Source organism: Heterodontus francisci, chromosome 5, assembly GCF_036365525.1.
Source record: "Heterodontus francisci isolate sHetFra1 chromosome 5, sHetFra1.hap1, whole genome shotgun sequence".
Taxonomy (NCBI): domain Eukaryota; kingdom Metazoa; phylum Chordata; class Chondrichthyes; order Heterodontiformes; family Heterodontidae; genus Heterodontus; species Heterodontus francisci.
This window is the reverse complement of record NC_090375.1, coordinates 29881199-29904259: the sequence shown is the minus strand read 5'-3', so window position 1 is coordinate 29904259 and position 23061 is coordinate 29881199. Positions and strand designations below refer to the sequence as shown.

Sequence of the window (23061 nt, the reverse complement as noted above, 5' to 3'; positions counted from 1 at the left end):
TACTTTTGCACCATGCTACTGTATCCATTACCAGGCTGTTTACCTGATGTGAGTGGATTAGCTGATTTAATTTGACAATTGGTTTCTTCAATTGTACCCTGGCAAAGCTCAACATTTCCTGTCCTTGGTTGTGGTTTTGATGTCTGCTGTTGTGAACTTACTCCTAAAGTGGTGCATGTTTGCTGCAATGGCACCAGAATTTATAACAAATAGCAACAAGGAAGGGAATGTTTCCACTTGTGGGAGAATCCAAAACTAGGGACCATAAATACAAGATAGATCCTAATAAATCCAATTTGTAAATAAGGAGAAATTCCTTTCCTCAGAGTGGTTAGAATGTGAAACTTGCTGCCATAGGAATATAGTAGAAATACATAGGTAAAAAGAGGGATGAGGTCCTGCAACAAGAATTTAGGGAGCCAGGTAGCAGATTAAAAAGCAGGACCTCAAAGGTTGTAATCTCTGGATTATTCCTGGTGCCTCGTGCTAGTGAGTATAGGAATGGGGGGATAGAGCAGATGAATGCATGGCTGAAGACATGGTGCAGGAGGGAGGGCTTTAGTTTCCTGGATCACTGGGTCTGTTTCTGGAAAAGGTGGGACCTGTAGATGTTGGACGGGTTGCACCTGAACCGGAACGGGACCAACATCCTTGCTGGGAGGTTTGCTAGTGCTGTCGGGGGGGCGGGTTTAAACTAATTTGGTAGGGGTATGGGATACAGAGTGGAGGTACAGTAGGGAGTGATGCACAGCCAAATATAGAAGAGAAATTAAGTCAGTCTGAAGGCAGAGCAAATATAGACCTGTTAAGGCACAAGCGAATAGAGCAAGGCTGCATTGCGTCTATTTTAACGCAAGGAGACTTAGAAATAAGGCAGATGAATTGAGGACGTTGATTAACACATGGGAATATGATATTATTGTTATCACAGAGGCATTGTTGACAGAAGGACAGGACTGGCAGCTAATATTCCAGGGTACAGAATGTAAAAGAGGAGGTGGCATTGCACTGTTGATCAAGGAGTCAATTACTGAAGTAAGAAGGGATGATATCTTAGAAAGTTCCTCAAATGAGGCCATATGGGTAGAACATAAAAAGGGGGCAATCACTTTGCTGGGAGTGTACTGCAGGCCTCCAAAGAGTTGGGGAGAGATAGAGGAGCAGGTATGTAGGCAAATCTCAGAGAGGTGTAAAAATAATAGGGTAATAATAGTAGGGGATTTCAACTTCCCCAATATCAACTGGGATAGTCTTAGTGCAAAAGGCTTAAAGGGGGTGGAATTCTTAAAGTGCAGCCAGGAGAGCTTTTTTGAGCCAGCATGTATAAAGTCTGACAAGAGAAATGGCAGTACTGGACCTAATCTTAGGGAATAAAGCCGGACAAGTGGTGAAGTGTCAGTGAGGGAGCATTTCAGGGATAGTGACCATAATTCTGTAATATTTAAGGTAGTTATGGAAAAGGACAAAGCTGGACCGGAAATAAAAGTACTGAATTGGGGGAAGGCCAATTTCAATATGATAAAACAGGGTCTGGCCAAAGTGGATTGGGAGCAGCTACTTGTAGGAAAGTCTACATCAGACCAGTGGGAGTCATTCAAAAAGGAAGTAGTGAGAGTTCAGGGCCAACATGTTCCCGTAAAGGTGAAGGGTAGGACCAATAAGTCCAGGGAACCCTGGATGTCAAGGGATATAGAGGATTGGATAAGGAAAAAAAAAGAGGCTTTTGGCAGATTCATAGGACTGAAAACAGTGGAGGCACTAGAGGAGTATAGAAAGTGTAGGGAAGGTACTTAAAAAAGTAATTAGGAGAGCGAAGAGGAGGCATGAAAAAACGCTGCTGGGCAAGATAAAGGAAAATCCCAAGACTTTTATAAGTATATTAAGGGCAAGAGGATAACCAGGGAAAGAGTAGAGCCCATTAAAGACCAAAATGACAATCTATGTGTGGAACTGGAGGACATAGGTGAGGTTTTAAATGATTACTTTTCATCTGTGTTCACTATGGAGAAGGACGATGTAGGTGTAGAGATCAGGGAGGGGGATTGTGATATACTTGAACAAATTAGCATTGAAAGGGAGGAGGTATTAGCGGTTTTAATGGGCTTAAAAGTGGATAAATCCCCTGGTCCAGATGAAATGTATCCCAGACTGCTATGTGAGCCAAGGAAAGAGATTGCAGGGGCTCTGACACAAATTTTCAAATCCTCTCTGGCCACAGGAGAGGTGCCAGAGGACTGGAGGACAGAGAATATGGTACCATTATTCAAGAAGGGTAATAGGGATAAACCAAGTAATTACAGGCCAGTGAGTCAAACATCAGTGGTAGGGAAACTATTGGAAAAAATCTGAGGGACAGGATTAATCTCCACTTGGAGAGGCAGGGATTAATCAAGGATAATCAGCATGGCTTTGTCAGGGGGAAATCATGTCTAACCAATTTGATTGAATTTTTCAAGGACATGACTAGGTGTGTAGATGAGGGTAAAGCAGTTGATGTAGTCTACATGGACTTTAGTAAGGCTTTTGATAAGGTCCTGCATGGGAGACTGGTTAAGAAGGTAAGAGCCCATGGGATCCAGGGCAATTTGGCAAATTGGATCCAAAATTGGCTTTCGTGGCATGAGGCAGAGGGTGATGGTCGAGAGTTGTTTTTGCAATTGGAAGCCTGTGACCAGTGGTGTACCGCAGGGATCGGTGCTGGGACCCTTACCATTTGTAGTGTACATTAATGATATAGATGAGAATATAGGAGGTATGATCCGTAAGTTCACAGATGACACTAAAATTGGTGGTGTCATAAATAGTGAGGAGGAAAGCCTTAGATTACAGGACGATATAGATGGGCAGGTAAGATGGGCAGAGCAATGGCAAATGGAATTTAATCCTGAGAAGTGTGAGGTGATGCATTTTGGGAGGACTAACAAGTCAAGGGAATATACAATGGATGTTAGGACCTTAGGAAGTACAGAGGGTGAGAGGGATTTGGTGTACTTGTCCATAGATCACTGAAGGCAGCAGCACAGGTAGATAAGGTGATTAGGAAGGCATATGGGATACTTGCCTTTATTAGCTGAGGCATGGAATATAAGAGCACGGAGGTTATGATGGAGCTTATAAAACATTAGTTAGGCCACCGCTGGAGTACTGTGTACAATTCTGGTCGCCACACTATAGGAAGGATGTGATTGCACTGGAGAGGGTGCAGAGGAGATTCACCAGGATGTTGCCTGGGCTGGAACATTTCAGCTATGAGGAGAGACTGGATAGGCTAGGGTTATTTTCCTTAGAGCAGAGAAGGCTGAGGGGGGACCTGATTGAGATATACAAAATTATGAGGGGCATTGATAGGGTAGATAGGAAGAAACTTTTTCCCTTAGTGGAGGTGTCAATAACCAGGGGGCATAGATTTAAGGTAAGGGGCAGGAGGTTTAGAGCGGATTTGAGGAAAAAAAATTTCACCCAGAGGGTGGTTGGAATCTGGAACGCACTGCCTGAAGGGGTGGGAGAGGCAGGAACACTCACAACATTTAAGAAGTATTTAGATGAACACTTGAAACTCCAAAGCATACAAGGCTACGGGCCAAGTGCTGGAAAATGGGATTAGAATAGATAGGCTTGATGCCAGCACAGACATTGTGGGCCAAAGGGCCTGTTTCTGTGCTGTATAACTCTATGACTCTATAGGAAGTGGTTGAGGCAAAAGATAACTAGAAGAGTACATGACAGAAAAGGGAATAGAAAGATATGCTGTAAAGCTGAGATAAAATGGGAAAAGACTCATGGAGTATAAACACCAGCACAGACTAGCTGGGAAGACTGGCCTGTTTCTGTGCATAATCCTATGTAAGTAAAATGCACACAAAAAAGGTTCATCTTAAGACACCATAAAAATACATTTCTATTACTTCATTTTTAATGGAAGATGAGGGTGAAAATTTTCCATTTCATATTGCAAACACTCTTAGAATTAATTTTTTTTAGAAAATCAGGTTGGATTGTCTTTCCTCCTTCTTTAGGACCTAACTTCTCTCAGGAAACTTTTATCAACCATTTGGAGCTGCATAGTAGAAGGTCAAGTTTGATTTTCTCCTCTTCCTTTACCTTCATTTCCTTTCTTGTGGTATCTCTTGATGCCATCACAGAGCCTGACTCACACTAGAAACAGACTGCCATCACACCACATATACAATCACTCACTGGAATTACAGAGCTCCTTACTCACTAAATAACAGAGCTCTCCTCACTGCAATAACAGAGATTTACTCACTGGAATTACAGAAATCTACTTACTGGAATAACAGTGACTTACTCACTGGATTAACTGAGCTCCGTACTTGCGTGGATAAGATAAGAGCTCCCTATTGCAGTCTGGAAAAAGGGATTATTCACCTAAAGTCCGTAGGACATTGGCAAACTTGCAGACTTCCTTTAAGAGCTGAGAGTAGGTGATGGTGGAGCAGTCATTGGGCTCATTTCCTTCCCTGGAACAATAATTCAAAAATTATCCTGATTAAGAAAAAAGTTACACCTCCAATATCACCCCCCCTGCCCCATCCCGTCCTGAAATCAACTAAACGTTTCAGATTATTACACACTACATTTCAATTCTCTCCTTTTTATCGCACTGATTTTCTTCCCCCACCTTTTTCCCTTAAGCTGGAGGTCCAATCTCAAGTTTGGTCCCATTGGCATTGTTTGCCCTCCAGTACCTCATCCAAGTGGCCATTGTTCATGTTATGCCCATGACTGAATGTTGGCAGATGCTTCAATCGAGTAGGCACCAGAGTAAAACTCAATCCTATCCTCACCTAACGTTGAAATCCATGTATTTTCAGCAGGGGTTATTGTAAAGCAATCAGAAGCAGGAGCCCAAGCCAAATTCCCCCTCTTTAACCTAGTGGCGCTGAAGCCAGTTGTCATGCCTAATATTGTCTTGTTTGTAATCGGCTGATTGACCATCCAGCCGAGGATTCTCCTGATTGCTGAGATTTAGCTAGGTACGTAGCCACCAGGACAGCAATCTCCATCCACTTTCTTCCATGGAGCCTGCTCCGAATTTAATGAAGTTCACCTCGGGTACAGTGTTAGCGCCTGGGATATGTGTTTGATTCACGATGAAAATGTCCTCCTTTAGCTGGTTACAATGGATGAATATTTGAGGCAAGAACAGCCCATAATTCAGCATAAAATTGGAAAAGTTCTGGCTCAGTAAAAGGTGTTCTTTTAAAGTTCGAACTAATGCTTCTAAGAGACCTGCCTCTACTCTTCATCAAATATTGTCATGGGATCTTTTATATCTATCTGACAGGGTAACATTTCATCTGAACAATGTCACCTCAATACTGCAGTGAGATATCATCCTAGATTATGTGCTGAAGTGTCTCGACACTTCAGACCATCTGACACAGAGGCAACAGTGTTACTCCTGAACCAAAATTAAAGGGAACAGGGTAGGCCACTTGGTTGACATTAAGAACAAGGGTGCTTGTGTAAGTGTAAGGACTACAACAGCGGGCCACCTCTTTACTGTTTGGTTGGAGAAGGTGGTTTTATTGAATATTGCCAAATCTAGATCCTAGGGCACCTATTGCTTCTTTCCACTGCTACTGCTGCTTTTGGTAAAGTGCTCTTTATATTGGCCTCTCTTCCTCATTCATGGTCTTGGTGGAAAGCCCTTCATTGCAGGACATAGTGGGGTCAATCTGCAGTTTGGTCAGTCATAGGGCAGACACAGGGCAGAGCAAGCCTGCTACCCACCTAATATCACCAGTAAGAGCCCAGTCAATTTTTATGGTCAGATCTCATTAGCATGCTGGGGGAGAGCTGCCCTCATTTTTGGATTATGGGCAGGGATCTCTCTAATCGAGGAGGTGGGAAATCCAATGGTTCCTCCACAAAGTGAGTAGGACAAATTTATTTGAGGAAGGGATAGGCCACAAAGGTGGAAAGAATTTTGTGAAGGCAAATGGCAATTCATGCCCCTCTTGGTTGAACAAACTTACCTTTCCCATTTCGGATCCTTGAAGGAGCCTTGGTTAGACTGCTCTACATGCAGTCGCAAACCTCAGTAAAAACTATGGGGTCAAAAATCCTTGGCTTTCCAGCATAATGCTGCTGTAACTTCGGTGAAGTGTGTCAAAAGTCTGCAAGTGGTGTCCTGTTAATATCACTCGATTATCACGTTCCAGTCACTTATATCAGGCAGCACATAAAATTAAGCACACCTCTAGTCACACAGAAAATCTTTTTTGGCAGTTGCCCACTGCATAAGATTCAAAAAATGGACAAATAAATTTAGTCCAGTGGGTAGGTAAATTTGCTGCCTGTTGCTCAATGTTGTGTGCATTCATTTAAAGAATAAAATTGTTATAAAATGTTATAGAATAAAAGACTGAAACATCCTAGTTACAGGTTGAAAATATCTTTACAATGAAAGGCCTTGAATAACTCAAGGACTTGCTGAAACCATGGTCTGTAAAAGTGATACAGCTCTTTGTTCGATAACAACAGATAAAGCCGACCAGTGATCAACAATATGACAAGTGACCTTCAGTAAATAAGGGTTCTGGTTTGGTGCAGTATTTCATCTGGCACCTCTGCTAAGTTCCCAAGGTCTTATATTTCAAGCACAGTGCATTACTACGTTCACATAGGCTAAAAGTTCAAGTGCAGTATATTACTCTCAAATGACTTCAAATGCCTTAATTGTGTCATAGAAGATGATCCATTTTCAAACTTGCTTTCAAATTAAAAACGTGTTCATTAATTTCAGTGAAGGCTAATTGCTTCTGCAGGTTCTAGTAAATTGCATGGTTCTAGCAGATACATAGATTTGGGATTGTGTATTGAAACTGATTGTGGTCATTCCTTGATAGAGGAGGGTTTAGGTCAAAGTCAGGAGGTTCACTGGATTTGGAGATTTTTTTTTTGTTCAGGGAGAAGTCTCAGGGAACATTGATGTGGACAGTGAAGAGCAGGACCCCTTCAATTATACTAGCAAAAGGCTATGGTAGGGACAGTCGTAGCTCACAAATCATTCCATGTGCACCCGTAAGTAGACATTTGAACTGCTACATTTTCTGCTCATTCACTATTATTGGGTGTAAAGTCTAACCCAAATCCTAATTTATTCATGCTTGTCAAGATGGTGCTGGTTAATTAAACACCAGACCAGCTTGTTAATATTCATATCCTCCTGCATTTGACTTCCTTTTCTCCTCCTTGCTGCAACTGTTTGAAGCCTTGGTGAGACCGTACCTGGAGTATTGTGTACAGTTTTGGTCTCCTTACTTGCCATAGAGGAAGTGCAACAAAGGTTCATCAGACTGATCTCTGAGATGATGGGATTGTCCTTTGAGGAGAGATTGAGGAGACTGGGCCTTTAGAAGAATGAAAGTGATCTCATTGAAGCATACAAAATTCTTGCAGGGCTCAACAGGGTAGATGTAGGAAGGATGTTTCCCCTGGCTGGGGTGTCTAGAACCAGGGGACACAGTCTCAGTCCTAAATGGCCTACCTCTTATTCTAAGATCAGGAGCAATTTCTTCACTCAGAGGGTGGTCAAACTTTGGAATTCTCTACACTAGAGGTTGTGGATGCTCAGTCATTGAGTATGTTCAAGATAGAGATCGATAGATTTCTAGATATTAAAGATATCAAGGGATATGGGGATAGTGCAGGAAAATGGCATTGAGGTAGAAGATCACCCATGCTCTAATTGAATGGCGGAGCAGGCACGAGGGGCCGAATGGTCTATTCCTGCTCCTATTTTCTATGTTCCTATGTTCCCAAGTTCCTACTCATCTAAGGATAACTACAGCATCAGAGACACAACTACTTTAATGACCATGTTCAACCAAACAAGCTGGTATTGTTAAATTCAATTCTGTCTTCATCACTTCCAACAGGGTCCATTGGATAGTTTTCACAAGCAGGAACTCTGGTTGGTTTATTTAATTCACTTTATGTCTGAGGTCAGCTAATTCCACTCCAGTTAAGGAACTATTCCGGTCCATATGGCTCTGAGCCACACCACATGATGTTATTTACTCAATCAGTTACCAGGATAGTACTTTACTACATTTTCGATCCAGAGAATATATTAGATGATGGAAAGGAATGAACTTGCATTTATTTAGCACCTTTCACAACCTCAGAATGTCTCAATTTGCACACAGCAGTAAAACACAGGGCCAGATAATCTGTTTCAGTGATGTCAGCCGAGGGATAAATATTGGTCAGGAAACTGGGAATACTCCTCTGCTCTTTGACGAATGGTGCCATTGGATTGTTTGCATTTGCCCAAAAGGGCAGTTGGGGCCTCAGTTTAATGTTTCATCTGAGGAGATGCAGCACTCCCTTAGTATTGCACTGAGGTGTCAGCTTGAGTTATGTATTCAAGTGTCGGAGTTGAGGGTGAACGCACAACTTTCTGAATCAGAGGCACGTGTGCTACCACTGAGCCAAGGGCTGACACCTGAGATACACTGTGTATAGCGTATGGCTGAAGTATATATAAGATTACATATATGAGATACGTGAGTAGAGAACTGTTATTCCAGTGAGTAAAGAACTCCGTTATTCCAGTGAGTAGATAAACCTGTAATTCCAGTGAATAGACAACCTTGTTATTCCAGTGAGGAAAGAACTGTTATTTCAGTGAGAAATCCGTTGTTCGACAGAGTACAGAACCCTGTTATTCCACTGAGTAGGGAACTGCGTTATTCCACTGAGTGGTGAACTGGGTTATTCCAGTGAGTAGAGAACCCTGATATTCCAGTGAGTAGAGAACCCTGATATTCCAGTGAGTAGAGAACCCTGATATTCCAGTGAGTAGAGAACCATGATATTCCAAGGAGTAGAGAACATTATTATTCCAGTGAGCAGAGAACCCTGATATTCCAGTGAGTAGAGAACCCTGTTATTCCAGTGAGTAGAGAACCCTGTTATTTCAGTGAGTAGAGAACTGTATTATTTCAGTGAGTAGAGAGCTGTTATTCGACTAGGTAGAAAACTCTGTTATTCCAGTGAGTAGAGAACCCTGATATTCCAGGGAGTAGAGAACCCTGATATTCTAGTGTAGAGAACCCTGATATTCCAGTTAGTAGATAGCCCTGTTATTCCAGGGAGTAGAGAACATTATTATGCCAGTGAGTAGAAAAACCTGTTATTTCAGTGAGTAGAGAACTGTGTTATTCCAGTGAGTAGAGAACCCTGTTATGCCAGTGAGTAGAGAGCTGTTATTCCAGTAGGCAGAAAAATCTGTCATTCCAATGAGTAGAGAGCTGTTATTCCAGTGAGTAGAGAACCTTGTTATTCCACTGAGTAGAGAGCTGTTATTCCAGTATGTAGAAAACTCTGTTATTCCAGTGAATAGACAGCTAGTTTTCAAGTGAGTAGAGGACCTTGTTATTCCAGTGAGCAGAGAGCTATTATTCCAGTGAGCAGTGAACCTTGTTATTCCAGGGAGTAAACAGCTAGTCTTACAGTGAGTGGAGAACCCTGTTATTCCAGTGAGTAGAGAACTCTGTTACTCCAGTAAGTAGAGAACCCTGTTATTCCAGTGAGTGGAGAACCCTGCTATTCCAGTGAGTGGAGAACTCTGTTATTCCAGTGAGTAGAGAACCCTGTTATTCCAGTGAGTGGAGAACCCTGTTATTCCAGTGAGTAGAGAACTCTGTTACTCCAGTAAGTAGAGAACCCTGTTATTCCAGTGAGTGGAGAACCCTGTTATTCCAGTGAGTAGAGAACTCTGTTACTCCAGTAAGTAGAGAACCCTGTTATTCCAGTGAGTAGAGAACCCTGTTATTCCAGTAAGTAAAGAACCCTGTTATTCCAGTGAGTGGAGAACCCTGTTATTCCAGTGAGTAGAGAACTCTGTTACTCCAGTAAGTAGAGAACCCTGTTATTCCAGTGAGTGGAGAACCCTGCTATTCCAGTGAGTAGAGAACTCTGTTATTCCAGTGAGCGGAGAACCCTGTTATTCCAGTGAGTAGAGAACTCTGTAATTTTAGTGAGCAGAGAACCTTGTTATTCCAAGGAGTAAACAGCTACTCTTCCAGTGAGTAGTGAACCCGGTTATTCCAGTGAGCAGAGAACCTTGGTACTCCAGGGAGCAAACCGCTAGTCTTACAGTGAGTAGAGAACCCTGACATTCCAGTGCATAGAGAACACTGTTATTTCAGTGAGTAGAGAACCTTGTTATTCCAGTGAGTAGAGAGCTGACATTCTAATGAGTAGGCAACCTTGCTTTCCAGGGAGTAAACAGCTAGTCTTACAGTGAGTAGAGAACACTGTTATTCCAGTGAGTAGAGAGCCGTTACTCCAATGAGCAGAGAACCTTGTTATTCCAGTGAGTAGAGAGCTGACATTCCAATGAGTATGGAAACCTGTTATTCCAGTGAGTAGAGAAGCCTGTTATTCCAGTGAGTAGAGAGCTGTTAATCCAGTGTCTTGAAAACCCTGTTATTCCAGGGAGTAGAGAACCCTATTACTCCAGGGAGTGAGCAGCTAGTTATCCAGTGAGTAGAGAACCTTGTTATTCCAGTGAGTAGAGAACCCTGTTCTTCCACTGAATAGAGAACCCGGTTATTCCACTGAGTAGAGAACCCTGTAATTCCACTGAGTAGAGAACCCTGTTATTCCACTGAGCAGCGAGCTCTGTTATTCCAGGGAGTAAAGAACCCTATTACTCCAGGGAGTGAGCAGCTAGTTATCCAGTGAGTAGAGAACCCTGTTATTCCAGTGAGTAGAGAACCCTGTTCTTCCACTGAATAGAGAACCCGGTTATTCCAGTGAGTAGAGAACCCTGTATATCCACTGAGTAGAGAACCCTGTTATTCCACTGAGCAGCGAGCTCTGTTATTCCAGGGAGTAGAGAACCTTGTTATTCCAGTCAATAGAGAACCTTGTTATTCCACTGAGGAGAGAACGCTGTTATTCCAGTCAGTAGCGAACCCTGTTATTCAAGTGAGTAGAGAACCTTGTTATTCTAGTGAGTAGAGAACTCTGTTATTCCAGTGAGTAGAGAACCCTGTTATTCCAGTGATTAGAGAATCCTGTTATTCCACTGAGTAGAGAACTCTGTTATTCCAATCAGCAGAGATCCTTGTTATTCCATGGAGTAGAGAACCCTGTTATTCCAGTGAGTAGAGAACACTGTCATTCCAGTGAGTGGCGAGCTGTTATTCCAGTGTGTAGAAAACCCTGTTATCCCAGGGAGTAGAGGACCCTGTTACTCCAGGGAGTAAACAGCTAGTTTTCCAGTGAGTCGAGAACCCAGTTATTCCAGTGAGTGGAGAGCTCTGCTATTCCACTGAGTAGAGAACCCTGTTATTCCAGTGAGCAGAGATCCCTGTTATTCCAGTGTATAGAAAACCCTGTTATTCCAGTGTATAGAGAACCTTGTTATTCCAGTGAGTAGAGAACCCTTTTATTCCGGTGAGTAGAGACCCCTGTTATTCCAGTGAGCAGAGAACCTTGTTATTCCAGTGAGTAGAGAGCTGTTATTCCACTGAGTACCGAGCTCTGTTATTCCAGGGAGTAAACAGCTATTAGTATAGTGAGTGGAGAACTCTGTTATTCCAGTGAGTAGAGAACCCTGTTATTCCAGTGAGTAGAGAACCCTGTTATTCCACTGAGTAGCGAGCTCTGTTATTCCAGGGAGTAGAGAACCTTGTTATTCCAGGGAGTAAACAGCTATTCTGACAGTGAGTGGAGAACTCTGTTATTTCAGTAAGTTCAGAACTGTGTTATTCCAGTGTGTAGAGAACCCTGCTATTCCAATGAGTAGAGAGCTGTTATACCAGTGAGTAGAGAACTCTGTTATTCCAGTGAGTAGAGAGCTATTATACCAATGAGTCGAGAACCTTGTTATTCCAGTGAGCACACAGCTATTATTCCAGTGAGTAGAGAACCCTGTTATTCCAGTGACTGGAGAGCTCTGTTATTCCAGTGAGTAGAGAACCCTGTTATTCCAGTGAGTAGAGAACCCTGTTATTCCAGTATGTAGAAAACCCTGTCATTCCAGTGAGTAGAGAGCTGTTATTCCAGTGAGTAGAGAACCTTGTCATTCCATTGAGTAGAGAACCCTGTTATACCAGTGCGTAGAGAACTCTGTTATTCCAGTGGGTAGAGAGCTATTATACCAATGAGTTGAGAACCTTGTTATTCCAGTGAGTAGAGAACCCTGTTATTCCAGTGAGTAGAGAACTCTGTTATTCCAGTGGGTCGAGAGCTATTATACCAATGAGTTGAGAACCTTGTAATTCCAGGGAGTAAAAGCTAGTCTAACAGTGAGTAGAGAACCCTGTTATTCCACTGAGTAGAGAATGCTGTTATTCCACTGAGTAGAGAACTCTATTATTCCACTGAGTAGAGAACCTTGTTATTCCAGTCAGTGGAGAGCTGTTATTCCAGTGTGTAGAAAACCCTGTTATGCCTGGGAGTAGAGAACCCTGTTACTCCAGGGAGTAGTAAATTCTGTCATTCCAGTCAGTAGAGAGCTGTTATTCCAGTGTACAGAAACCCCTGTTATTCCAGGGAGTAGAGAACCCTGTGACTCCAGTGAGTAGAGTACCCTGTTATTCCACTGAGTAGAGAAATGTGTGATTCCAGTGAGTAGAGAAGCCTGTTATTCCAGTGAGTAGAGAATCCTGTTATTCCACTGAGTAGAGAACCCGGTTATTCCACTGAGTAGAGAACCCGGTTATTCCACTGAGTAGAGAACCCGGTTATTCCACTGAGTAGAGAACTCTGTTATTCCAGTGAGTAGAGAACCCTGTTATTCAACTGAGTAGCGAGCTCTGTTATTCCAGGGAGTAGAGAACCTTGTTATTCCAATGAATAGAGAAGCTTGTTATTCCACTGAGGAGAGAACGCTGTTATTCCAGTCAGTAGCGAACCCTATTATTCAAGTGAGTAGAGAACCTTGTTATTCCAGTGAGTAGAGAACTCTGTTATTCCAGTGAGTAGAGAACCCTGTTATTCCAGTGATTAGAGAATCCTGTTATTCCACTGAGTAGAGAACCATGTTATTCCAGTGATTAGAGAACCCTGTTATTCCACTGAGTAGAGAACCCTGTTATTCCACTGAGTAGAGAAGCTTGTTATTCCACTGAGGAGAGAACGCTGTTATTCCAGTCAGTAGCGAACCCTGTTATTCAAGTGAGTAGAGAACCTTGTTATTCCAGTGAGTAGAGAACTCTGTTATTCCACTGAGTAGAGAACCCTGTTATTCCACTGAGTAGAGAACTCTGTAATTCCACTGAGTAGAGAACCCTGTTATTCCACTGAGTAGAGAACTCTGTAATTCCAGTGAGTAGAGAACTCTGTAATTCCAGTGAGTGGAGAACTCTGTAATTCCACTGAGTAAAGAACCCTGTTATTCCACTGAGTAGCGAGCTCTGTTATTCCAGGAAGTAGAGAACCTTGTTATTCCAGTGAATAGAGAAGCTTGTTATTCCACTGAGGAGAGAACGCTGTTATTCCAGTCAGTAGCGAACCCTGTTATTCAAGTGAGTAGAGAACCTTGTTATTCCAGTGAGTAGAGAACTCTGTTATTCCAGTGAGTAGAGAACCCTGTTATTCCAGTGATTAGAGAATCCTGTTATTCCACTGAGTAGAGAACTCTGTTATTCCAATGACTAGAGATCCTTGTTATTCCAGGGAGTAGAGAACCCTGTTATTCCAGTAGGTAGAAAACTCTGTCATTCCAGGGAGTAGAGGACCCTGTTATTCCAGTGTGTAGAAAACCCTGTTATCCCAGGGAGTAGAGGATCCTGTTACTCCAGGGAGTAAACAGCTAGTTTTCCAGTCAGTCGAGAACCCAGTTATTCCAGTGAGTAGAGAACTCTGCTATTCCACTGAGTAGAGAACCCTGTTATTCCAGTGAGCAGAGAACTCTGCTATTCCACTGAGTAGAGAACCCTGTTATTCCAGTGAGCAGAGATCCCTGTTATTCCAGTGAGTACAGAACCCTGTTTTTCCAGTGAGTAGAGAACCCTGTTATTCCACTGAGTAGAGAACCCTGTTATTCCAGTGAGTAGCGAGCTCTGTCATTCCAGTCAGTAGAGAGCTGTTATTCCAGTGTGTGGAGATCCCTGTTATTCCAGGGAGTAGAGAACCCTGTTATTCCAGTGAGTAGAGAACCCTGTTATTCCAGTGAGTAGAGAGCTGTTATTTCAGTGTATAGAAAACCCTGTCATTCCAGTCAGTAGAGAGCTGTTATTCCAGTGTGTAGAGATCCCTGTTATTCCAGGGAGTAGAGAACCCAGTTATTCCAGTCAGTAGAGAACCGTGTTATTCCAGTGAGTAGAGACCTGTTATTCCAGTGTATAGAAAACCCTGTCATTCCAGTCAGTAGAGAGCTGTTATTCCAGTGTGTAGAGATCCCTGTTATTCCAGGGAGTAGAGAACCGTGTTATTCCAGTGAGTAGAGAGCTGTTATTCCAGTGTACAGAAAACCCTGTCATTGCAGTCAGTAGAGAGCTGTTATTCCAGGGAGTAGAGTACCCTGTTATTCCAGTGAGTAGAGAACCCTGTTATTCCAGGGAGTAGAGAACCCTGTTATTCCAGGGAGTAGAGAACCCTGTTATTCCAGGGAGTAGAGAGCTGTTATTCCAATAGGTAGAAAACTCAGTCATTCCAGTGAGTTGAGAGCTGTTATTCCAATGTATAGAAAACCCTGTTATTCAAGGGCGTAAGAACCCTATTACTCCAGGGAGTAAACAGCTAGTTATCCAGTGAGTAGAGAACCTTGTTATTCCAGTGAGTAGAGAACCCTGTTATTCCAGTGAGTAGAGAACCCTGTTATTCCACTGAGTACAGAACTCTGTTATTCCACTGAGTAGAGAAACTTGTTATTCCAGTGAGTCGAGAACCCTTTTATTCCGGTGGGTAGAGAACCCTGTTATTCCAGTGAGTAGAGAACCCTGTTTATTCCACTGAGTAGCGAGCTCCGTTATTCCAGGGAGTAGAGAACCTTGTTATTCCAGTGAGAAGAGAGCTGTTATTCCAGTGAGTAGAGAACCTTGTCATTCCATTGAGTAGAGAACCCTGCTTATTCCAGTGAGTAGAGAACTCTGTTATTCCAGTGGGTAGAGAGCTATTATACCAATGAGTTGAGAACCTTGTTATTCCAGGGAGTAAACAGCTAGTCTAACAGTGAGTACAGAACCCTGTTATTCCACTGAGTAGAGAATGCTGTTATTCCACTGAGTGGAGAACTCTATTATTCCACTGAGTAGAGAACCCTGTTATTCCAGTGAGTAGAGAACCCTGTTATTCCACTGAGTAGAAAACCTTGTTATTCCAGTGAGTCGAGAACTCTTTTATTCCGGTGAGTAGAGAACCCTGTTATTCCACTGAGTAGAGAACCCTGTTTATTCCACTGAGTAGCGAGCTCTGTTATTCCAGGGAGTTGAGAACCTTGTTATTCCACTGAGCAGAGAATGCTGTTATTCCACTGAGTAGAGAACTCTGTTTATTCCACTGAGCAGCGAGCTCTGTTATTCCAGTGAGTAGAGAACCTTGTTATTCCACTGAGTAGAGAACCTTATTATTCCAGTGGGTAGAGAGCTATTATACCAATGAGTTGAGAAACATGTTATTCCAGGGAGTAAACAGCTAGTCTAACAGTGAGTAGAGAACCCTGTTATTCCACTGAGTAGAGAATGCTGTTATTCCACTGAGTAGAGAACTCTATTATTCCACTGAGTAGAGAACCTTGTCATTCCAGTCAGTAGAGAGCTGTTATTCCAGTGTGTAGAAAACCCTGTTATCCCAGGGAGTAGAGAACCCTGTTATTCCAGTGAGTAGAGAACCCGGTTATTCCAGTGAGTAGAGAACCCGGTTATTCCACTGAGTAGAGAACTCTGTTATTACACTGAGTAGAGAACCCTGTTATTCCTTCTTTCTTTTGGGCCTCCTTATCTCGAGAGACAATGGATACGCGCCTGGAGGTGGTCAGTGGTTTGTGAAGCAGCGCCTGGAGTGGCTATAAAGGCCAATTCTGGAGTGACAGGCTCTTCCACAGGTGCTGCAGAGAAATTTGTTTGTTGGGGCTGTTGCACAGTTGGCTCTCCCCTTGCGCCTCTGTCTTTTTTCCTGCCAACTACTAAGTCTCTTCGACTCGCCACAATTTAGCCCTGTCTTTATGGCTGCCCGCCAGCTCTGGCGAATGCTGGCAACTGACTCCCACGACTTGTGATCAATGTCACACGATTTCATGTCGCGTTTGCAGACGTCTTTATAACGGAGACATGGACGGCCGGTGGGTCTGATACCAGTGGCGAGCTCGCTGTACAATGTGTCTTTGGGGATCCTGCCATCTTCCATGCGGCTCACATGGCCAAGCCATCTCAAGCGCCGCTGACTCAGTAGTGTGTATAAGCTGGGGATGTTGGCCGCTTCAAGGACTTCTGTGTTGGAGATATAGTCCTGCCACCTGATGCCAAGTATTCTCCGAAGGCAGCGAAGATGGAATGAATTGAGACGTCGCTCTTGGCTGGCATACGTTGTCCAGGCCTCGCTGCCGTAGAGCAAGGTACTGAGGACACAGGCCTGATACACTCGGACTTTTGTGTTCCGTGTCAGTGCGCCATTTTCCCACACTCTCTTGGCCAGTCTGAACATAGCAGTGGAAGCCTTACCCATGCGCTTGTTGATTTCTGCATCTAGAGACAGGTTACTGGTGATAGTTGAGCCTAGGTAGGTGAACTCTTGAACCACTTCCAGAGCGTGGTCGCCAATATTGATGGATGGAGCATTTCTGACATCCTGCCCCATGATGTTCGTTTTCTTGAGGCTGATGGTTAGGCCAAATTCATTGCAGGCAGACGCAAACCTGTCGATGAGACTCTGCAGGCATTCTTCAGTGTGAGATGTTAAAGCAGCATCGTCAGCAAAGAGGAGTTCTCTGATGAGGACTTTCCGTACTTTGGACTTCGCTCTTAGACGGGCAAGGTTGAACAACCTGCCCCCTGATCTTGTGTGGAGGAAAATTCCTTCTTCAGAGGATTTGAACGCATGTGAAAGCAGCAGGGAGAAGAAAATCCCAAAAAGTGTGGGTGCGAGAACACAGCCCTGTTTCACACCACTCAGGATAGGAAAGGGCTCTGATGAGGAGCCACCATGTTGAATTGTGCCTTTCATATTGTCATGGAATGAGGTGATGATACTTAGTAGCTTTGGTGGACATCCGATCTTTTCTAGTAGTCTGAAGAGACCACGTCTGCTGACGAGGTCAAAGGCTTTGGTGAGATCAATGAAAGCAATGTAGAGGGGCATCTGTTGTTCACGGCATTTCTCCTGTATCTGACGAAGGGAGAACAGCATGTCAATAGTCGATCTCTCTGCACGAAAGCCACACTGTGCCTCAGGGTAGACGCGCTCGGCCAGCTTCTGGAGCCTGTTCAGAGCGACTCGAGCAAAGACTTTCCCCACTATGCTGAGCAGGGAGATTCCACGGTAGTTGTTGCAGTCACCGCGGTCACCTTTGTTTTTATAGAGGGTGATGATGTTGGCATCGCGCATGTCCTGGGGTACTGCTCCCTCGTCCCAGCACAGGCATAGCAGTTCATGTAGTGCTGAGAGTATAGCAGGCTTGGCACTCTTGATTATTTCAGGGGTAATGCTGTCCTTCCCAGGGGCTTTTCCGCTGGCTAGGGAATCAATGGCATCACTGAGTTCCGATTTGGTTGGCTGTATGTCCAGCTCATCCATGACTGGTAGAGGCTGGGCTGCATTGAGGGCAGTCTCAGTGACAGCATTCTCCCTGGAGTACAGTTCTAGGTAGTGCTCAACCCAGCGGTCCATCTGTTTGCGTTGGTCAGTGATTATGTCCCCCGATTTAGATTTGAGGGGGGTGATCTTCTTGATGGTTGGCCCAAGAGCTCTCTTCATGCCATCATACATTCCTCTGATGTTTCCGGTGTCTGAGGCCAGCTGAATATGACTGCATAGGTGTTGCCAGTAGTCGTTTGCGCAACGCCTAGCTGTTCTTTGTGCAGTACTTCTGGCTGCTTTAAGTGCTGCGGATGTTAAATCGCTGGGGGCTTTCTTGTAGTTCAAAAGTGCAATGCGCTTAGCGGCTATGACAGGTTCCAGCTCTTCATTATGAGATTGAAACCAGTCTGCATTTCTCTTCGCACTTTTGCCGTAGGTGGTCAAAGCTGACTCATAGATGGCGTCTCTGATGTGGGCCCACTTGGTCTCAGCATCCCCTGTGGGAGTGTTTTGAAGGGCTGTTACAAGTGAATTTAGAAATTTTTGTAACAGCTGTGGGTGAGAAATTCTGCTCGTGTTGATGCGCGGGTGGCCCTTCTGCTTGGAATGATGCAACTTCTTTGGTCTGAGTCTAACCTTGCTGCACACCAGGGAGTGGTCGGTGTCGCAGTCCGCACTGTGGAAGCTGCGTGTGATTTGAACACTGTTTAAGGCGGCTCGCCTTGTGACAATGAGGTCTAGCTGGTGCCAACGACGTGATCTTGGGTGCCTCCATGAAACCTGGTGACAGGGTTTAGTGTGAAAGAACGAGTTGGTGATGCAGAGGTTATGATAGGTACACAACTCAAGCAGTCTCTGCCCGTTCTCATTCATCCTTCCAACGCCATAGCGCCCAAGGCAGGAGGGCCATGAGTCATGGTCGGCCCCAACCCTGGCATTAAAGTCCCCCAGCAGGAATAGGTGTTCGGTGTTGGGGATGCTGCTAATGATGTTATGGAGTTGTTCATAGAACTGGTCTTTAGCTTCAGGTGCGGAACAGAGTGTTGGAGCATAGATGCTGAGTAGGTGTACTGGACCAGAGGTGGTGAGCAGTCGGATGGACAGTATGCGTTCCGAGCCATTTGAGGGAGGCTCTATCATGCTGAGCAAGGAGTTTCTGATGGCGAAGCCCACTCCATGCTGTCTTGGTTCTTCAGGATCCCTGCCCTGCCAGAAGAAGGTGTAGTCTTGCTCTGCTAGAGAGCCACTCGCGGGGAGGCGAGTCTCCTGAAGTGCTGCAATGTCCACATTGAGTCTACTGAGCTCGTTGTTAATGATGGCGGTCTTCCGAGAATCGTTGATTTGTGTAAGGTCTTCCGACAGGCCAGGACACATAGTTCTGACGTTCCAGCTTGCAAAGCGAAGGGCTGGTACCTTCTTTCCTTTTTTCATGTTGTTTGGTGCGGTGTATCAGTCCACCTTTCGGGCAATGACCCTGAGCTCCAAGCACCCATTGAAGCAGGCAGACTGTGGCGGGACAGAACCTTATTGACCGGGGGCTGCCCGGTTTGAGGCGGGCGGTAGCTGTCCAGTGAGGTGCAATGACCTCTCCCACCGACAAAGGCAACCCGTGGCGCCCAGTTTCTACGCCAATTTATCTGGACTTATAACCCGTAACTGCTGCCTTCCGTGTTGTTTCAGTCGCTGTGAGGCAACTATGGAGTGACCTCTCCATGGCGCATGCCTGGGCAAATTTATGGAGGTTGAGAGTTGCCCAGTCGTCAAAACCCCCCTCTCGGCCTTTCTGGTGGGGTCCAAAGGAGTGCAGGACACGACGTTTGGCACCAGTATGGCTGCAGGAACTGCCGGAAACATGCCAAAGGTGACACATGACCGCCTACGGGGTTCCGCTCCGGATTTTCTGTTAGGGTTTACTCCCTTAGCCTTGGTCTCTCCCGAGACGCCCACAAGGCAGTGGGGTCCTGTTATTCCAGTGAGTAGAGAACCCGGTTATTCCAGTGAGTAGAGAACCCGGTTATTCCACTGAGTAGAGAACTCTGTTATTACACTGAGTAGAGAACCCTGTTATTCCACTGAGTAGAGAACCCTGTTATTCCAGTGAGTAGAGAATCCTGTTCTTCCACTGAGTAGAGAACCCTGTTATTCCACTGAGTAGAGAACTCTGTAATTCCACTGAGTAGGGAACCCTGTTATTCCACTGAGTAGCGAGCTCTGTTATTCCAGGGAGTAGAGAACCTTGTTATTCCAGTGAATAGAGAAGCTTGTTATTCCACTGAGGAGAGAACGCTGTTATTCCAGTCAGTAGCGAACCCTGTTATTCATGTGAGTAGAGAACCTTGTTATTCCAGTGAATAGAGAAGCTTGTTATTCCAATGAGTAGAGAACTCTGTTATTCAAGTGAGTAGAGAACCTTGTTATTCCACTGAGTAGAGAACCCTGTTATTCCAGTGAGTAGAGAATCCTGTTATTCCACTGAGTAGAGAACCCTGTTAATCCACTGAGTAGCGAGCTCTGTTATTCCAGGGAGTAGAGAACCTTGTTATTCCAGAGAATAGAGAAGCTTGTTATTCCACTGAGGAGAGAACGCTGGTATTCCAGTCAGTAGCGAACCCTGTTATTCAAGTGAGTAGAGAACCTTCTAATTCCAGTGAGTAGAGAACTCTGTTATTCCAGTGAGTAGAGAACCCTGTTATTCCAGTGATTAGAGAATCCTGTTATTCCACTGAGTAGAGAACTCTGTTATTCCAATGAGTAGAGATCCTTGTTATGCCAGGGAGTAGAGAACCCTGTTATTCCAGTAGGTAGAAAACTCTGTCATTCCAGTGAGTGGAGAGCTGTTATTCCAGTGTGCAGAAAATCCTGTTATCCCAGGGAGTAGAGGACCCTGTTATTCCAGTGTGTAGAAAACCCTGTTATCCCAGGGAGTAGAGGATCCTGTTACTCCAGGGAGTAAACAGCTAGTTTTCCAGTGAGTCGAGAACCCAGTTATTCCAGTGAGTAGAGAACTCTGCTATTCCAGTGAGTAGAAAACCCTGTTATTCCAGTGAGCAGAGAACTCTGCTATTCCACTGAGTAGAGAACCCTGTTATTCCAGTGAGCAGAGATCCCTGTTATTCCAGTGAGTAGAGAACCCTGTTTTTCCAGTGAGTAGAGAACCCTGTTATTCCACTGAGTAGAGAACCCTGTTATTCCAGTGAGTAGAAAGCTCTGTCATTCCAGTCAGTAGAGAGCTGTTATTCCAGTGTGTAGAGATCCCTGTTATTCCAGGGAGTAGAGAACCCTGTTATTCGAGTGAGTAGAGAACCGTGTTATTCCAGTGAGTAGAGAGCTGTTATTCCAGTGTATAGAAAACCCTGTCATTCCAGTCAGTAGAGAGCTGTTATTCCAGTGTGTAGAGATCCCTGTTATTCCAGGGAGTAGAGTACCCTGTTATTCCAATGAGTAGAGAACCCTGTTATTCCTGGGAGTAGAGAACCCTGTTATTCCAGGGAGCAGAGAGCCCAGTTATTCCAGTGGGTAGAGAGCTATTATACCAATGAGTTGATAACCTTGTTATTCCAGGGAGTAAACAGCTAGTCTAACAGTGAGTAGAGAACCCTGTTATTCCACTGAGTAGAGAATGCTGTTATTCCACTGAGTAGAGAATGCTGTTATTCCACTGAGTAGAGAACCCTGTTTATCCCACTGAGTAGCGAGCTCTGTTATTCCAAGGAGTAGAGAACCTTGTTATTCCAGTGAGTAGAGAACCCTGTTATTCCAGTGAGTAGAGAACTCTGTTTATTCCACTGAGTAGCGAGCTCTGTTATTCCAGTGAGTAGAGAACCTTGTTATTCCACTGAGTAGAGAACCTTGTTATTCCAGTGGGTAGAGAGCTATTATACCAATGAGTTGAGAACCTTGTTATTCCAGGGAGTAAACAGCTAGTCTAACAGTGAGTAGAGAACCCTGTTATTCCACTGAGTAGAGAATGCTGTTATTCCACTGAGTAGAGAACTCTATTATTCCACTGAGTAGAGAGCCTTGTCATTCCAGTCAGTAGAGAGCTGTTATTCCAGTGTGTAGAAAACCCTGTTATCCCAGGGAGTAGAGAACTCTGTTTATTCCACTGAGTAGCGAGCTCTGTTATTCCAGTGAGTAGAGAACCTTGTTATTCCACTGAGTAGAGAACCTTGTTATTCCAGTGGGTAGAGAGCTATTATACCAATGAGTTGAGAACCTTGTTATTCCAGGGAGTAAACAGCTAGTCTAACAGTGAGTAGAGAACCCTGTTATTCCACTGAGTAGAGAATGCTGTTATTCCACTGAGTAGAGAACCTTGTCATTCCAGTCAGTAGAGAGCTGTTATTCCAGTGTGTAGAAAACCCTGTTATCCCAGGGAGTAGAGAACCCTGTTATTCCAGTGAGTAGAGAACCCGGTTATTCCAGTGAGTAGAGAACCTGGTTATTCCACTGAGTAGAGAACTCTGTTATTACACTGAGTAGAGAACCCTGTTATTCCAGTGAGTAGAGAATCCTGTTCTTCCACTGAGTAGAGAACCCTGTTATTCCAGTGAGTAGAGAACCCTGTTATTCCAGTGAGTAGAGAACCCTGTTATTCCACTGAGTAGAGAACTCTGTAATTCCACTGAGTAGAGAACCCTGTTATTCCACTGAGTAGCGAGCTCTGTTATTCCAGGGAGCAGAGAACCTTGTTATTCCAGTGAATAGAGAAGCTTGTTATTCCACTGAGGAGAGAACGCTGTTATTCCAGTCAGTAGCGAACCCTGTTATTCAAGTGAGTAGAGAACCTTGTTATTCCAGTGAATAGAGAAGCTTGTTATTCCAATGAGTAGAGAACCCTGTTATTCAAGTGAGTAGAGAACCTTGTTATTCCACTGAGTAGAGAACTCCGTTATTCCAGTGAGTAGAGAATCCTGTTCTTCCACTGAGTAGAGAACCCTGTTATTCCAGTGAGTAGAGAACTCTGTAATTCCACTGAGTAGAGACCCCTGTTATTCCACTGAGTAGCGAGCTCTGTTATTCCAGGGAGTAGAGAACCTTGTCATTCCAGTCAGTAGAGAGCTGTTATTCCAGTGTGTAGAAAACCCTGTTATCCCAGGGAGTAGAGAACCCTGTTATTCCAGTGAGTAGAGAACTCTGTAATTCCACTGAGTAGAGAACCCTGTTATTCCACTGAGTAGCGAGCTCTGTTATTCCAGGGAGCAGAGAACCTTGTTATTCCAGTGAATAGAGAAGCTTGTTATTCCACTGAGGAGAGAACGCTGTTATTCCAGTCAGTAGCGAACCCTGTTATTCAAGTGAGTAGAGAACCTTGTTATTCCAGTGAATAGAGAAGCT

The 23061-nt window shown here is 44.3% G+C and overlaps 1 protein-coding gene across 5 annotated transcripts in view; it reads right to left on the bottom strand.

The window, feature by feature from the left end:
* The window catches only part of acss2l (acyl-CoA synthetase short chain family member 2 like), a 204128-nt gene that overhangs the window by 49206 nt on the left and 131861 nt on the right, over nt 1-23061 (bottom strand). For all 5 annotated transcript variants that reach the window (XM_068031267.1, XM_068031269.1, XM_068031270.1 and 2 more), the window contains exon 3: nt 4390-4481. In XM_068031267.1, the coding sequence (XP_067887368.1) occupies nt 4390-4481 (92 nt within the window). The remainder of the gene's footprint in view (nt 1-4389; nt 4482-23061) is intronic.